Source organism: Brachionichthys hirsutus, chromosome 3 (assembly GCF_040956055.1).
Source record: "Brachionichthys hirsutus isolate HB-005 chromosome 3, CSIRO-AGI_Bhir_v1, whole genome shotgun sequence".
NCBI lineage: Eukaryota > Metazoa > Chordata > Actinopteri > Lophiiformes > Brachionichthyidae > Brachionichthys > Brachionichthys hirsutus.
The window spans coordinates 6,240,703-6,259,351 of NC_090899.1; the positions used below are offsets into that span (position 1 = coordinate 6,240,703).

The 18,649-nt window shown below is 41.2% G+C and overlaps 1 protein-coding gene across 1 annotated transcript; it reads right to left on the bottom strand.

The window, feature by feature from the left end:
- Positions 1-3,603: 3,603 nt before the first annotated feature.
- rorc (RAR-related orphan receptor C) lies at positions 3,604-17,388 on the bottom strand. The gene is made up of 12 exons (XM_068754936.1): positions 17,337-17,388; positions 13,216-13,245; positions 6,825-6,910; positions 6,302-6,443; positions 5,840-6,202; positions 5,648-5,749; positions 5,437-5,558; positions 5,047-5,179; positions 4,868-4,975; positions 4,646-4,756; positions 3,973-4,082; positions 3,604-3,845 (listed from the first exon to the last, which is right to left on the bottom strand). Exons 1-12 carry the CDS (start codon positions 17,386-17,388, stop codon positions 3,681-3,683), a joined length of 1,524 nt encoding a protein of 507 aa, XP_068611037.1. The 3' UTR covers positions 3,604-3,680.
- Between the last annotated feature and the right edge of the window lie 1,261 nt (positions 17,389-18,649).

Below are 18,649 nucleotides of genomic sequence, written 5' to 3' on the forward strand. Positions count from 1 at the left end.
TCCGGTGGGCTGTGCGTCTGGGAGCCTGCCCCCGAAGCGAAAACTCAAAAAAAAAAAAAAAACCTCTTCCTCCAGCCCAGGTGTTAATAATTACCTGCTGGCTCAGCCAATCGGCGCCTCGCCTCGTTCTGAAGCAGACCAACAAATGCAATGCCAACCTATGAGATCATTATTTTTTTTTATCTTTAATATAATGTTTTGTTGGTTCTTATTTAGTGTAAAGGTTTACTGTCTTTATATGACACTACAAGTGTTTACAATAGATTTGATTCAACATGTTTCAGATGCTATATATATCATCTAAATATAGTCTTATGGTATGCAGTAAAAACAAAAAAAAAACATCTGGAAATAAATTCATGATAGCACTTTAATGTGTGTGTTTATTTTTGCCTTGTTCCCTTGCAGGTTTTGAAGCAGAGGCATTCAGATGGTTTCAATCTGCATCCTCACGCCGTTGGTCTGAGGATGCATTATTAGACAACGTACAACAACAACAACAACATAACCCTTTATAGAGCACTCATTGAAATACTTTAAAGCTCAAAATGTCAACCTTAGAGTGCTTTTCAAAATTGTATTTCTATTGTAACATATCAAAATTGAATTGCCTAAAATAGTCGCTTGAGGGTTCACCACACGTTTGAAACACAGACTTTGTACTAACATTCTTCTACTCCAACTGCTTTGATTTTTTGTGATTCTCACACGTTAGAAAAGCTGAGTATCTCTCAGCAGGTGGCCAGACCTTTGATATTCAGCTGTCATAGAGTAGACAGAAGGAGCCCCATTTAAGGAGGTTTTAGGGAGTCAACGGTGAACTTTAAAGTGCCTTCGTGGGAGGGTCTGTCTAGCTTTATAGTTGTTTTACAAAATGTAACAATATAAATTGCTATTTGGGAGCCCTTTAAATACATTTTGCTTGAGGGCCTGAAACATTTGCTCGCTTTACCTCTTCTGTTGGTATTCAGACTTCCCATTTAATATCTTCCTCTATCTGCTTTCAATGACTGCTTTTCCATTTCAGGGGTATGGGGAGGATGGGGCATATCTTACCTGACACAAGGTGTGGGGTTATTTATCTCTCATGATGCTGATTTGTTATGTGCTTTAAGATTAAAGACATTAAACTCCTTGTTATCTAAAATGAGTTTGAGTCCAGGGATATTATAGCCTCACAGATTCCATTCTGAGAAACCGATGGTCCGTCTACAATCCCTCCCACTATGTTTTTGTACCGATGAGAGTAGAACTCCCTTGTGCAGCTGCAGTTTAATGAGTTTTCTACATTTTGCACTCAATAGGCCACAGCGTAAACCGAATGGATCATCCTGCCTTTGCTGCTCTGCTCACAGCCCTTTCCCATCATATACAGTGCATATCAGGATCAGTTTTCAGTTGGTGGGTGTGAGTAATGGGGGTTCGGAAACTGCTCAGAAGCATTTGTCCCGGGTAAAAAATTCCCCTGAGGACTCAGGGAGCAAATAACGGGAAACAAACCCTGGCAGGGCTGCAAATCGTTCTCTCATAATCACACTGAACGAAAACAACTGCTTCCTGTAATGGCAGCAGACGCTTTAAAAAAAAGCTGCAAAAAAATGCTGTTTTTTCTTAGTTTACATTAAATGCCAATGATTAATTATTGCATTGTTGGATCGTTTCCCTTTAATGGATCCTCATGGGTGACACGGTTAGTGCGGTTTCCCTTTATTTCTGGTGTAACTATCAAGCAACATGTAACTTTTTTTCTGTATGTCCCAAGGCATACCTGTTGTCTGTCTCAAAGTAAAATATCAAAGCAGAAATTCAGGCTTACGAAAGTGAACAAGACCGAACAAGACTAAACCAGAACTGTTTTTCAAGCATGACTTGAGGTACAATTAACGCACATTCTTTGAGGGCTCTTTGGTAAGAAAATAACATCCGCCTGCCTTAGTGTGTTAATGTTCTTCATAAGTTGGTTAGCAACAGGGTCTGTTGATGACAACTTAACAACCTTCCTCCGTTCCTCCGTCAGTGTGTGCTGAGGGTCACATACGGTGACTATTATGTGTTAACTGCTGCTGCAGCCTCAAACTGAATCTGGGAGGAAGCAACTTCAACACGATTCAGAGGAGGATCATCATGTTCGTTGCTTCAGAGCTACGCTTAGTCTTTCCTTATCGTACCATAACAGGAAATTTTTCTCTCGCATGTCTCAGACTTAGAGCAGTTTATATGGCACATTGCTTCCTGCAAATAAACAAAGATACTGAGTCTGCGTGGTTTCACAGCTTCAGCAGTTTATTAAAAGATTTACATGGAATTTGTTATGATTCAGCGTTTCCAGGAACGGGGAGGACTAAATCCTGATATACAGTATTTAACGCTGAAACCTCTCATCAGTCCCTCGTGACTCATGGCTTTATTCAAAAGGTATGAAGAGAAAACACAACATAGGCAAGTTCATCTGAATAATTACAAGTTAGCACATAAACAAAAGACTAACTCTACTTCAACAATTTTATATTGAATATTTGTTCTACATTTAAGATTTTCAGAGTTCTAAAGACATAAAAGCCTGTGAGGATTTATTCAAGAAGGGCAGGATGCTTGAGGTACCGCTGCTTTGAGAGTCGTATCGGTCAGTGTGGGACGACATCAACCTGAGGGAGAAACGTTTCTGTCGCAAGAAGGTCTGGTTGCCTCGTTCGTGTGCTAATGGGATGTCTTACATTTAATCCTGTTTTGTGATGCAACACAAAATCATTCAGATAATTAACACTTGTGAAATAGTATAATTCACCAGCCATGATGCACCGATGGCCCTTATGATTCATTCTGAGTGCAGCCTATTGTGCAGCTGCCACTGAAAGCCTGAGAGAACATCTCAGGCTAGTCTGGGAACCATCTCATCTGACGTATTTAGATAAGCTTCGCCGGCTTCCTGGCGTGCACTATATGTCCTCTCTGGGTCTCAGCCCCCAGCGCATGCATTCGATCAGTGGCAGCTAAAACATCTCTCTTCTCTTTTGAGGCTGAAACACGGAGCAGAAGCAGGAGGAGCTAAAATGTACAGGAGCTCACAAACAGGAAGCGTAAACTAATAATGTACCGACTGTAGCATTGTTAAAGTTGAAAAACTGGATTTTGCAATCTTAAGTATGTTTATGAATGTTTATTGCATTTTGCTTTTGTGATATGATGCTTACTTTTATTGTGATAGGTTTGCTTTTATTTTTCAAGCTCTAAGTTTCTTTTTTACCCATCAACCCAATCATTTTGTCTTAACCTGTTTGTTTTAGCCTGACATTTATATAAACACACACGCACACATACATACATACTATATTTCAAGTCATTTTTGAATTCTAATATTGGTGAAAAGGTGTCCAGCTTCCTGAAGTCTGTGTATTACAAACTCATGGATGGACACAAAGTCATTACAAAATCCTGATATAAAATACAGCTCTCCAACAAAGAAGCACAACTGGGTTTTTTTCTCTCTCTCTATCAAATTATTGAAATTTATGTTTGGAAATATCTAAATAAAGACTTTGGGTACTTAAAACAATACAAATGTAATTATTAGAAAAATAGATTCTGTCAGGAAGTAACGGTGAAGCTACAAATTATGCATAATATGCGCGTGTGTGTGTGTGTGTGTGTGTGTGTGCGCTGTCGTATATTATAGTGAATCATCAGCGAGTGGTCCCTGGCGGGAGCTCTGCCTCAGAGGCAAACAGCTCTTTGTAGAGTGGGGGGAACAGAGAGTGAACAGTGAGCGGGTAGCGCTGACTGAACCAGCGCAGCTTCTCCACATGCAGACCGCACAGTGAACGCAACACTGCCATCCTCTGGTACAGCTGCAGGGAGGAGAGGAGAACATTCAGACGTGTGAACGCACTGCAAGGAACATGCAGTTCAAGAAGACGTTGGCTTTTAGGCCATCAGTAGACGACAGATGACGGCTCTGCTTTACACTGACAGTACCTTGTGCATTAGACTTTCTTGGTTGTCTCTGTGTAGAATATGTCTGAGTCCAAACTCCACACTTCTCTGCACCCGCTGAACCCTGCCTCGATCCTCCAGACATGGGCGGTCTGCGCATAAAGATTTATTATTAAAAATGCCTCAACCACAACCCTAAATCAAGTAGACTTTAATCTGTAAGGCCTTTTGTTTGTTTTACACTGAACAAGCAACTGGAAGGGCCACACCGCTCTGGTGTGCAATTTGAAGTATAGGATTAGGCGTTCTAGTCTGTATTAATCTGGCAAAAACATTTACTTTAACTGTTAAACTGCAGACGATCTCATCTTATTTAAGGAGCAGATTTTCTTCTAATCTGAAATCACTGCTAGTGGCTACTTCAAGATTTTTAAGGCCATGTTTACATGACAGTAATTTCTCTGAAAGGTTGAGCGGTCACGTGACAATTTCCAAAATTCCTTGCACACACACACACACACACACACACACTCACACACACACACAAACACAAATAACAATCTGCAGTGTGGATGCTAGTGAAGTTGCTGCTGATGTTACATTTCAAAACCAGATGACAGGCAGCTTAAAGTATCGACTGGGCGAATCCCAGAGAACAAGGGGAGGAAAACCTACAAAGCAAAATTGATGTTGCCGGTGGGTGAGTCGATCTTACCTGTGTTGATCAGCACCAGAGCGCTGAAGAGAGCGATCTGGTGCTCAGTGAGCTTTAGAGCACACATACCATGAGCAAAGTCAAACACGGCTGTGATTAAATCACCACATGCTGCAAGAAAAGAAACCACAGGCCATTTAGAACACACTATATTTTACATGTTGTTTTTCCTACAAGATATTTTCAGTTCAAGTAAGGAGTGATGTGTAGATAAAAACTCGCCTAAAGCCTTAAAGGCTTCAGCTGCAGCAAATTTCCCATCAAAGTAGACAGTGTTGTTCTCTGTGTTGAAGAACCGACTCATTCTGACGAGAACCACCTCCATGGAGCCTGATGCAGAAGGGGAGGGATCAGTGCTTGTGATTGACGGCCCCTTGCTGTAAAGCAATGAGTAAACTCACCAGTCTTCAGGAGAGCAATCTGGTCATTCTGACTGAGCATTCTGAAACCCGGGATGTGTTTGGCAAACTCGACCACATACTGCACAGCTTCAGTCAGTCGGATGGCGCAGTGCTGCCACATCTCATCTACTGACTGAAAGTGAGATAGCGTCAAATTACGGAGGATAGACAAATCAACTTAAATGAACATAGACGTCGTTGTGATTAAAAAGAGATAAGAGGATGGGGGGGGGGGGGGAGCAGATCTCATTTTTCTCTTTGATGAACTGAAAGTAACCTCAGACTAAAGTCCTCCAAATTGCCATGTTTTGTTTTAAGATGACGTGAATACAGGAACACAAATGCAAGTGAAAGTCTGAGAACAAAAGAGCTTCTGCTTGGTTGCTTTACTTTGGTTTGGTAGGCTTGGATCTCCTCTCTGCTGAACAATTTCCATTTGAGAGCCTGCAGCTCCTCAACCCTGCACTGGCTGGTCTCTCTGTGCGAACGCACAATGCTGGTACATAACTCATCTGTGTAAAAAAAAAAAAAAAAAAAACACTCAGTGAGTAAAGACAAAACTCGCTTAAATGTATGTTAGACTAATGTGCTGTTTGCTCACCTATGCTTCTCAAAGAGTGAGGATAGAGTCTGTAAGGATCCTCCAGGGGGTTATAGGGATGAATCGCCATCAGATCATGAGACGCTTGTCTGGAGTTAAATCCTGTTGAAGGGAGCAGGGATAAAATAAGAAAATAGGAAATATGCAGGGGAGGATGAGGGGAACTCACACACACACACACAGGTGCATCACCTCTTATATCAGAGTGGCCGCTGCTGTCGGCCCTACCCTGGGATCTCGATGCAGGAGTGACTCCTGAGCCTCGGTAGATCATACTTGTCACTTGCGACTCATTTGAGGAGCACACCAGGTAAGGGTGAACGTCAGCCTCATAGGTCAACAACTCGTTGTCCCCAGCAAAGGAGTAGGCCATGGGCTGGAGGAGCTGCGGGGAGCGGTCTTGACGGGCCTTGGTGGAGTAAGAGAAGACAGAATGGGTGTCTTCCTGAAGCTGCTGCTGCTGCTGCTGCTGCTGCTGCTGCTGCTGCCTGTGCTTCTCCACTTCAGCAATCAGAGAGTCCCGCTGGCGTTTGGACATCCGTCCAAACTTCACCGCTGAAGAAGACAAAAAGAAATAAAGAAAAGAGCATCCAAAGGTAAACAAAGGCCATGAACGATGTTTCTATTTGGCCTTTCTGTGCGTTTGTGTTTCACCATCTCTGCTCATGCCCTGTGCCAAGCACTTCTGCAGGCGGCAGTGTTGGCAGCGGTTGCGGCTGGCCCGGTCGATCAGACAGTTGCTCTGCCTGGAGCAGGAGTAGGACACAGTAGGCATCTGGCTGCGCCGGAAAAATCCCTGAGGCAGAGGAGCAATAGAAGAGCCAAACAGATGATTCTTTTTTTGGGGGGGGGGCAGATAGCAGTATTTATTTTGAGAAGTTTGGTTTAAGATACGGCTACCATGTGTAGCTGACATATGACACTGATTTCATTTTCTGCCCATGGGTGGCAGGACCTTGTCTGCTACCGCTGTCTGGTGGACGTAGCGTAGACACGACACAGCAAAAAGTATTGCTGCTACAAATTATAACAGGTTTCACACCCAACCTCCCAAATCTATACTACAAATGGGCTGTATCAATCCCCTTTGAAAGGAAGCTAATCCCAAAATACTGAATTCCTCCTTTAAAACCGAAAGATGCGTTTGTGTAATGAGTGTCAGATGCTGTGAGCTCACCTTGCAGCCCTCGCAAGTGATGACGCCATAATGCACTCCAGAGGATTTATCACCGCAAATCTTGCAGGGGATAACTTCGATCTGAGCTGAAATAAAGGCAGTCATGTCAACGTTCAGCGGCATTCTGCTTTCCTACTCACAAGCAGGTTAATACACCAAGAGGGTGGGGAACAGCTGAGCCACACATTTTCATTTATTTCAAATCTACAAAATGTTGAGCTGAAATGTCAGACAGCTGATCTGATGAGGAGGAGGAGGAGGAGGAGAGGGAAACAAAGCATAGATTAATGAATCCATTCATGCTGAATAATTTCAATAAAACAAATATTATTGTCTAAACTATATTTTTGAAAAGTTCTCAAACCTTCTGATTCATACATAATTTGAAAGTTTAAAAAAAAAACATAACTGTATTCTGGGTTTTTTGCCCAAAGATGTAAACGGGAATGTTCAGTCTTAATTTGTACTTCCCCTTAAACATCTATCAGTCGTTGTGTGACTGAAGAAACCAAAGGTTTTTTTTCCTTCTCAAACACTTCCTGCCTTAATAACACATGAAAAAAGAAAAAGTTAAATACAACCAGAAGAGATTCTTCTGAGGATACGGAATATTTGCAAATGGGGAAAGGCGGAGAAATGAAGGTGTCAACCTCAGAGTACTTTCAAGTGGTTGACAGGCATCTGCTCATTTTGACTGTCCCTCTTTCATGTCGTATCTCTCTTTGTTAATTCTTCTCTGTCTCGCTCATAAGAGACACAGCTGCCAGTAATGCAGAGTGCATTAAGCTCCTTCATCACTGCCAGTAATGGCCACCCCCCCCCAAAATGCCCCTGATGTCTACTAACTCTCACACACGACTCAGTCCTCCACCTCCAAAGACTCAGATGTGACTTTGTGAAAAATAATATTATAGGTGTTAATTTAACATGTCCATTCAATAAAATCACAGAGGCCTGTGCAACACCCTCCAGAATAATTCACACAATTTGACATATTTACTGTTTAGTATTGATCAATGCCACACATCTAGAAAATAGACAGTATTGTTATTTTATCATGACAGTACAACTCTTATCTACTCCTGTCATGTCTTTTCCCTCCACAAATGCAAATGAAGCTGCAGGTCTTTACTGCGTAAGGACGCTTATTTACTGCAGTTGTATTTCCGTCCAAAACTGTGTCAGACTTGCTCACAAGTGTGTCCTCGGAGGCTGAATCAGAAGTGTGTGTTAGTGTGTCAATGATTGCCCTCTTTGTCTTGAGCCACAGGGATCGAGAGGCGAGGAGGGTCTGAGGATGCAGAGGCCGAGTAAAAAAAAAAAAAGAGTAGGGAATGCAGCTCTTATAGTGACAGAGGTGATTAATCTCAATTATTAAGGGTCAACATATTTGATGGATTCAACAAGAGGCTGGTCTTAAAAAACACAATGATGCTATACAGTTGAATTCAAATAAAGCAAAATCTGATAATATAGAGATATATGACCACAATTGAGTTTCTGCCAGTAATGCAGCATTGGTGGGGGGAACATGAGTGGTCTCTGTTTTATTGCTATTTCAGTTCTGATTGTCAACCTCAAACAACAGGAAATCCACTGTGACCCTCAACCTTTCACTGTTCAATCATGTACTAATCCACACACACACACACACACACGCACACACACATCCATGCAAACTGCACCAGTAACTTTCTATGCAGCGCTGCCAATTCTAATATTTAACCTACGGCTGCATGCCATTCAACGCAGCATCAAATCGCAGCGTTGAATCATTAGACGTTATCAGAAGGCGATGTTGGCATCTCTGGCCGATCAAACCCAGCCACTCCTGGTGTGCACGCTCGTGTGAGTCCAACATACAAGACTAAGCATCATACCGAGTGATACAGAATACCTTATCGTGTTTCACATAGAAAATGACGGACATGGTTTGACAAAATAAAAGCTTCCGCGTAAAAATATATACGAAGAGACTGACTGATGACTCAGTCAGAGTTATCAATGACTTCCATATCTCCACTTAAAATTCAGTTATCTGTGTTCTGAATGTGTGACAAACGTTCGTCCATGATGTTAAGAATATCTGTAGTATAGAACATGATACGTGACAAGCCTAAAAAAAAGAATTCAACTTAAAGTTACAAAACACCTACACAAATACTGAGAACATTGATTGATAATTGGAAAAAAGAAAAAGACAAGAAAAGGTTTGATCTCTGGGTTTCAACTTTCAACATAGACACTCAATGTGTGTGTGTGTGTGTGCTGGGGGTGGGGGAGGGGGTGGGGCAATACAGATTGACACGCTCAACTCATCACTCCGGGTAGAATCACTTTGTCAGCAGTCTGTTCTTACCACTGTAAACTGACAAAAAAACCTCAACTTTCCTCTGACGGAAGCTTACTTTTGGTACACAAGCAACCAAATCTGCAAACAAAGTCCACACATATACACGTCTCACACACACACACAGGATGGGATTAAACTCTCAAAAACATGCTGTTCATAAATGACAGGTTAATTACCTGTCATTTATGATCATCTCAGGGGGAACTAAACATTATTTATATGCATGTATTTATTGTATTATACCACTGTTTACTTATTACATTATTTTCTAATTTTTACATGATATGATTTTAAATTATTATAATAATTCCTCTAATTTCTCCTACAATGAAAAATAGTCACCATTGCCATTTTTAATATGTTCCAATCCACTGAATTAACTGATTTACATAAATAATGCATGCATTTATTATAGTGTCTTACTGGAGCAAGAATTTAGTATAACTATATTTTCTACTTTCTATCAAAATAATAGAATATGAATTTGCAGTTAACAATAAAAACTAGAATGAATAGTAATAACATTTGTAACAGTTTTAATAATAATAATAGTAATAAATAGTCATTAAGAATATATATAAATGACAACCAAACCAACCAAACACGAGAGTCTTTGGGTTTTTTTAACAAACAAGTAAAATAAATGTAAAAACTCTAGAAACTGCTGACCTGAAAACTATGAGTATAAACCAGTTACAATGAATTTCCTTTATGTGAAGTTGTGACCTTTACCTGCATTTAAAATATAAAAAAACATAAATGAAAAAAATATTGAAAAAGGGATCAAAAAAAAGACACAAGAAGAAATACGTTGTGATCAACAATGGAATATTTACTAACATTATTTATTCTACTCTTCTGTATTGCATGTTTTATTCATATTTCTGGGTCCATATATTTCAGTGCTGGTTACAGGTCAGTGGGTGTTAAATATCTTTGTGTTTTGGAACCAAACTCATCAAACATGAGAACTTTTTCAAACAAAAGTTTCATTCATTATATGAGTGAGAAAAACTGCCTACAGTGCCTTATCTGACGATTTTCAAAGCTGATCTGAAAATTAATCATCATCAGACTTACCATATTTTACTTTGAAGTGGGGCTGACTTTGGGGGTGTTTGAGAAGTGCTTGGTTTTGACAGTAGCAAAGCGTATGAATCAGCCTAACTGTTTTTTTTCCACTTAGCATATTTTCTGGGGGATTGTGTCACCTGCTATTTTGATCTTATCTTTGATCCGAAGCGCAAAACTGTTGCTGCTCTGGAAATCATGTGCCGATCTGTGCACCCAGAGAAACAAGGAAATCCTTTGTGACAAAGAAACTGTAAAAGAACATTTAAGCAGATGCTCCCAAACACAACAAGGTGTGTTTAAGGTGTGTGTGTGTGTACGTGTGCGTGCGTGTGTACTTCCTGATGCTATCAGGCCCACTGTAAGTGTGCAACTCTAGACAAGTTGATCATCAAGTGAAGACACAAGAATATAAAAATGCATATTCTGCAGTTCCTCAACACAGCATTCACACACAGCAGCAAGGCTGAGATACGCTATGGATCGAAGTGCCATCTCAAAAGCAGCTGCAGAAATGTGCAGAAATGTGTGTGTGAGTCTGTGTGTGTTGCAGGAGATAGTGTGTAAACAATTTGCGTACAGTTAGAGACTATTATTTATTGCAAATGATTGTTTTATTCTTCCCCTCTAGTCTTCTTCTTCCTCTGCGTATATATAGATATATATTCTTTTAAAGGTTATTGATGGCTATTATTTTGAATAATTGCATTGCAAAAAACTGTTACATCCCAAATATTATATTATGACCTATATATTTTTCTTCTTTTTTTCTAAATCAAATTCATTTTGCAGATTATATAAATGTACAAAATTTGCCTTGTACATGTAGCAAGTGGGAAGAGGTTGGTAATAGCTGAGAAACATCTGAGTGTGTGTGTGTTGCGTTAGTTGAGACTGACTGAAAATGTATTTGTCTGATTAAAGCTTTAACATTGAATAAAACTCATTTAAATCACTTAAAATATTCGCAAAGTTGTGAATTTATAGCCAATTATGAAGTCAAGGGTTCACATTTCAACATGGAGTTACATCATATTTGGGATCTCAAGAAAAAAGCTCAATCAGATAGACTGATGAGCTTAAACTGCAGATGTCGCCTTCTGCTTGGGTAATTTTATATTTGATCAAAAACGACAACACTGTTTCAACTCACACGTAATATGAATCAACAGCATGAACTCACTGCTTCGTTAGAAAAATCCTGCCGCAGTCATATTTTCAGTTTCAATAATATTACAGAATGTACTTAGGAGACAGACATTGAAAGAAAAGAATGCAATCGTTCTCCAAGATAAAATCTTTTTCACAGTGCCCACACACACACCAAAGAACTTCATCCCTACCTCGCATCATCCTCACTCCTCCTCTTCTCAGACGTCTGTCCCAGTTTCACAAACACACTTTTTCTCTCACAATGTCTGACAAATAGTGTAACTTCTGATCGTTTTTTCACCACCTATTCATTCTATTAATCATTCTTTTTTTCATTCGTCCTTTAGCAAGCAAGGTTGATGGCTCAATGAGCTTTAGTGCACATATTCAGACTTTTGAGTTTGTCACCGCCTCACCTTCCTAGTTTGTGCGCGTGTGCGTGTGTGTGTGTGTGTGTGCGTGTAGGAGAGAGAAAGAGAGCGAGAGGATAGTGAGACAGACAGAAAAGGGGGACTGTCCCATGCCCTGCCTTCTTTCACAAGGTACTTTTTTCCCATACCTTTGTTGCTATCCTTCACCCCCTCATGCTGCACCACAAGTAAAAATATATATATATTGTCTGGAACTGTGAAAACTCCTGAGAATACAGAAGCAAAAATATTTTGCAGTAATGACAAGGAGTGCAATTAAAATCACATTACAGAAACATTTCTGTACAATATGATTTCACTTGAATCTCAAATTTACACTCAAGATTTATAATTATCCATTATTGATCCTGGTGATACCTTTAAATGTTTATTTGCACCGATTGTAATAAAAAATAAATGCCATAAGCAAATGTGGAGCCATCTTTTATTTGAGAAATAGCACCACCGCCATCAAATTATTATCTCACACATCTTATTTAAGATAAAAACAGTAACAATTTGGTTTATTATAAGTCAAATCTTCAAATCTTGATTCTCAAAATAACTGCTTTCCATGTGAGTGAGAAAAATGTAATCTCAGCTGTTCTGCTGTACTCGAGTAGAAGTAGAATGTGTAAGAATGTGAAAATGCTCAAGTGCATAAGAGGTCCCACAAGATGATCCTGAATCATCGGGGGGGGGGGGGGGGGGGGGGGTGACTTATCTTCTCCCTGCTTTCATCCGTTCTCCGTTTAAACCATATTGATAGAATGAATGACACGAGACCATGGCTTTCTAACTCTCCCCACATGAAGTACTTATTGCTAAGCTAGTACACAAATAATTTCCTAATCAATTCCTCCATCCTCTGCAGATGCACCACTCAGGTTTTTATACGCATGTTCACTCACTCACAAGAGATCCATTATAGAATATGGCTGTTTCATCATCACACCACCTACTTAAAAGGTTGGTGAGGTGTTGAGTGCAGAGTTTTCACATTTGATAACACAACCAGGTGTGCTACGACTGAGGTAGGTTAAACCAAAGAAGTTAAAAAAAGATAAATACTATCACTGGCATCTGCACTCAGATGCCAAAGTACCAAACCCAATAGTGGTTGGTGTGTGTGTGTGTGTGTGTGTGTGTGTGTGTGTGTGTGTGTGGAGGGCAGCACAGGTGCAGCACACACCATGCTGCTAATAGCCCAACTCCAGCGACGCCACAATCCGTGTATGTTTGCGTGTCTCTCGCCATACAGGTGCAGCGTTGTATGTTCACTAACTACGAAGTTAACCACCATGCATGCACAAATATCTAGCACAAACACCAGCAACGTCAACACGACACACCAACGTGCACATGCATGCCAACACACAGATGCAGAATCATACAGAGAACTTACTCAAATGAGTCTTCTTGGACACGGCTCCTCCTGAGGGACACAAACGTGGACACTGTAAGGGGAAAATCCAGATTGTTTTGGTATCCGGATCGCTCTTATAATTTGATGGGCTCTAAGATAGGCCATCTTCAGATTTTCTTTCATCAAGATCCATCCAGCGGTTTTTCCATTATCCTGCTAACAGGCAGACAGACAGGTAGAATATGTAGTTTTGAAGATGCCCTCGAAATAAAATTACCACCCTTCAGTCTCCTAAGACAACACATCTCCATGGAAACCACGTAAAATATAGTTTGAATTCATTCAAAACATCAAAATTATAACCTAGATGTGTGCAATGTTTTGAGAAGCTGCAATGATCAATGGCAGATATCCTCCATATAAAACAGACTTACCTTAAAAACAAAGCACCCATGAAAACAACAATAGGCAGAAAATTCTATATACGGTATTTGTTGTTTGGTTATTTTATAATTTGACATTAGAATTAATATTCCCGTGGTTGAGGACAGTTAGGTGAGGGTGGAGCTATATAAACCTGAGTATTCTGAATTACAGTGCAGCAGCATCGGCTTCACAAAGTTTAAACCAGATAAAAAACACTGATCAAAAGTATACTTCTACTATTGGTATACATTTACAGATTCAGCTATTGCTAGTAACCTTAATGACAGCAGATCAAATAAAGCAGGGACATTTCAATTCACACTATGGTGAGACATTGTTAAATTTGCGTGACTGTTCCGCACCCTTAGATGAAAGCAGAGGAAGGTGGGTGTCTGTGATGTGAAGTAATAGGTCCTTTTTGTGAGAATGTCTGAGTTGCAGTGTTTGTGGATAGATGAGAATCTACACCAAGGGTTATTCTGGAATGGTGTGTGTGTGTGTGTGTGTGTGAGGCTTAAAGGCAGGGGAGATCACTATCATTGGAGGATGTAGCGCTACTCAGGCTTTGCATGGCGCTCGATCAGGCCCTCTGTGGTTTCCACTATTTTCCTCCCATCATCAAATGAGTTTTGCTTCATAAGCAGAAAGCATGGAATGAAAGCAGAGCGGTGTACACACACGCACACGGAAAATGTTCAGACAATTCACTGCATTAGCCGAGTTTATGGCTAAATAAAATGAAGAAAAATCCATAAGGGAATTTCTTGAAATTGAAGGAAGCTTCATTTCATAATAATGTTTTTTAATTTGTACATTCATTTCATGACATTTCCTGAGAACTTAAATAAGAAATGCTTTAAAAAGATTTTGTGGAGAAGTGTGATGACTGTCTTCCATTTGGTTGTAGAAATGGGCAACATTTCCCCTCAAATTAAGATCATTTCCTCTGAAAACTAAATTGCTGATTCCTGACTTAAATAAAAAAACACAGCTGTTCTGTCCTTCTTAGTCAATTTTTTTATCAACAGACAAGTCAAATGCAGCACACTACATTTCAGGCAAAGCTACTTGAAATTCTGGAATATGTTAATAATAATAATTTTAACTTTTTTTAAATAACCTTCAGTGATTGGTGGTGGAAAAAGATCTTCATGCAGTTACCAATATTGGGCTGCGCATAAATTAAATGTGACACAGAATTACCACATTTAGAAAGATGCACCTGCAAGCCAGGACATAAACCGACCATCATTTATACACAAACTGTCCCGTACCCCCCCCCCCCCCCCCACTGGTTACACATCCACAAACACCAACACCTCTCATCAGTAAAAATCTCACCAATGTCTCCACACTCTGACATCTAAGCTGGCTGCTCATGTGACAGTTGCTGCGTTACATAACAACACTGTCGATCACTGAACCCAGAGCAGGCTGAAAAATCAGCCTGGATATAAGCACATACGCCACAGATACAAGTACCGGTATACTCAAGCCACGCAGATATTCTAACAAGTATAAAATGTCCAGGATAAATATTAAATAACAACTCAATCTAAAAAGACGTATACAAAGTAGCCAAAAATATTTATAAACAACAACATTTAAAATGTCATTTCATTTCATCTTTTATCAGAATCAAAGAGGAATTTTACCTGGTGCATGAATGTCAACAAAAATCTAGAAGTATAATGTTCAAATAATGTTTAAAAACAAGATGGTTGTACAGGCAATGCGCTGGCGACGCGTCCGAGGTGTACCCCACCTCTCGCCCTTCGCAAGCTGGGATAGGCTCCAGCAACTCCCAACTCCCATCCATCCATCCAAAGTGGATGGATGGATGGACAGTGGTGGACAAAAATATTGCACCTAATGCAATGCACCTAATGAGACAGTGGTGTGAACATGAGCAAAAACATTTTTAAATTATGTGAAGTATGCAGGGTCCAAATCAAGGAAATTTGTTTGAATCAGGCCTAAATTACAAATCAGGATTAAGAAATTTGTGGTCATTTAAAGAGGATGGGCAGGGCAAAAAAAAATAACTGGTTAAACTTCAATGTGGATCCGAATAAACAACTGATCTAGGAATCTCTTCACATTCTCTTTTGGCAGGAGTAAATTCCTGTGACGCGAAAGAATAAATAAGTATATTATGACTAACTGCACTGAACCATATTAAAAGTACTGAATGTACTATTAATACTATGTCAGCCGCCCTACACAGATCGTCCATAACATAATGACCACCGGCAGGTGACGCTAATAACACCAATACTCTCTTTGTCATTGCACCTGTTAGTGCGTGGGATTTATTGGGTAGCAAGTGAACATTTTGTCCTCAAATTTGATGTGTTAGAAGCAGGAAACATGGGCAGGTGCAAGGATCTGAGCGAGTCAAATTGTGTTATCTCGTGCCTGGGTCAGAGCGACTCCAAAAGCTCTTATGGAGAGTTCCTGGTTCCTATCAAAAGTGGTCCAAGGAAGGAAATGCAGTGAACCAGCAATGGAGTTATGGGTGGCCAGTGTTCCCTGGTGGGAGGGGCCTCTTTCAGATGGATAATGTTCACTGGCACAAATCAAACATGGCTTGTAGAGAGACATACCGGTAGTCTCTCCAGCTTGTCCTAGATCAGGGGTGGGCAAACGTTTTGACTCGCGGGCCGCAATGGGTTCTAAAATTTGATAGAGGGGCCGGGCGAGGAACAGATGGATGGAGTATTTGTGTGAGCTAATATAAATGATGTGTAAAAGCCATTACATGAGAGGATTTGGCATTTTACAGGTAGCATTACAGGGAAAAGGTCAAATGAAATAGGTTTAATTATAATACAATTTTATTTAATGATATAATTTGGACAAGTTCGGCGGGCCGGATTAAATAGCCCAACGGGCCGCATATGGCCCGCGGGCCTGGGTTTGCCCATGCCTGTCCTAGATCTTCCCCGAAGCCTCCTCCCGGTGGGACATGCCCATAACACCTCCCCAAGGAGGCGTCCAGGAGGCTTCCACATAACTAATTCGTTTAGTATTATTCAGATGTAATTCCCATGTATATTCTTAAGTAAAGCGAATAAAAGCTTGCTCTTGCACTAATCTTTTTCATTCCAATGTCATTAAATCATTAGATTTGGTTGAAATACGACCAAACTGTCTCTCCGTGCGGTAGGAGTAGGAGGAAAGGTGCTCAGTGGGTTTCTGTGGCAGAGGGCTTGCCCGTCTTATCTCAAATGACTGCTAACCGCTTGATTTTTATTTTTTTGCCAGGTAGAGGCTTTTAATAGAAAAGCAGTGAGCAAAAACAGAAGCAAAAATAAGAACTACCGGTAATCCCTAAGGATTAGTGCGGTTTACTGCCATTCTTACCCACTCACAGCACCTTAACCACACACCCCAGTGAAGAGGATGAGGTGGGTTGCTGGGGGGGGAGAGGAGGAGGGTGAACGCAGAGGGAAATAAGAGAATATTTAACAGTGATTGCAGAGAAACAGAGACAAATCAGCTGCTGCAGGTCAAAGCGGGTGGGAGTGGGTGCAGGAGAGCATGCTGGGAGATCAAGAGAGCGCAAGACACACTTTCTGTAAAAAAAAAAAGGAGAGGGACTTAAAATAACACATTACAGGTACTCAACATTAAATGAACCTAATGAGACAAAGCTTCAGAGGCTTTTCAGTTCAATCAGCTCACACATGCTGAGCAGTCTAAATGTAATCTGTAGTAATGGATCCTCTTACCTCTTTGGATGGGGGGGTCAGCTGGGGGCATGTCGGTCTCCTCATATTCCATAACTCTCCTGTCAACGCACCGGGTAGCCCTAAACACTCAGACAACTCGCTCTCTCACACACAAACAGCATTTCAGCCGGTTCTGACCCTATCCCCCCCCCTCCCCCTCCCCCAGCTGTCATTTGAATCAGAAGGAAACGTCAAGCGGCTCATGGAGCGGGCCTACCTGTTGGTTGCTCGAGCGCCCGGGCCGGCGCAGGCATTTGAAAACATGCAGCGCCATCTCGTTTTCTTACGGCAGGTCCCTGAACGCGGCCATCATTCAACAACCCCCCCCCCCCCCCCCTTTCTTGTTTGATTGTTTTGAAAAATAATTATTCCCTTTGAGGTTTTTCTCCAGCAGAAAGGAGAGCGTGCCCGCCGTGCTCCCCCCCCCCTTTCCCTGCGCGCTCCGTGCGCTCTCCGTGCGCCCTGACCGTCTCAGGCGGGATCGTTATGTCACCGGCTGTTACGTAATAGCAGCGGCTCGGGTTTTACGTTATAGTGTTCAGCCAGGAAAGGGAATGCCAGGTTGCTGCAATTCGCGCCTTTCCATCCTGTTAGTGGACGCACACGCAGGACGCGTTAAAGCCCCCACGGACAACGGGGGGCCCCGGCCCACGGAAACCCCTCTCGACGGGCTGGTTTGAGTGTCGCGGCCGGTTCCAACCACTTTGCATGGCTCTTCACATGAAATGCATGCACTGTGCGTGTTTAATAATACCCGGCAATAACTGAAATAAGAAAAACAACTGCAGACGAAAACGATGAATAATCGATATGCCTTCTCATCCTACGTCACTGCTGAAACGCTCAAGATCCAGGGCGCAGTTTCCACCCCGTGTTCTTTCAGATGGGAGTGATGCTAAATAAATGGAAAGAAATGTGACACAAATGCACCTTTCTGCTTGTGTAACTTATGAAAACATGACTTTGATTTCTTATCCATTTATGAGGACTGTTTTTATTTTGAGAAAAATAAAGAGGACAAAAGTGACTTTGAAACCAACAATGTCCTCCATCGGCATTGGATAACAGCAGTAATCCTCCTCCTCATGGACTGGCGCAACCTCCACACAGTGGTGTCTACACAGCATCAGCGTGAAGTCCTCCAGCTCAAAGTTCTTCAGGGCCTCACTTTTGTATTTGTTTGGCATACAAGCCACTTATGGCGTGGCATTGATCAGAACCAGCTTCTGGTTGCAGGAGGCAGATACAGTGATGTTCAAATGTGGTCAACGAGGACAACGTTGTAGAAACACGACTGCAGAACGTTGAGCTTT

Coding starts and splice junctions, on each gene's coding strand:
- rorc (XM_068754936.1), bottom strand. CDS start 17,388: ATGGAATATGAGGAGACCGACATGCCCCCAGCTGACCCCCCCATCCAA. Junction 6,444..6,824: donor TCACTTGCGAGGGCTGCAAG/GTGAGCTCACAG, acceptor CCTCTGCCTCAG/GGATTTTTCCGGCGCAGCCA. Junction 6,203..6,301: donor ACAGGGCATGAGCAGAGATG/GTGAAACACAAA, acceptor TGTCTTCTTCAG/CGGTGAAGTTTGGACGGATG.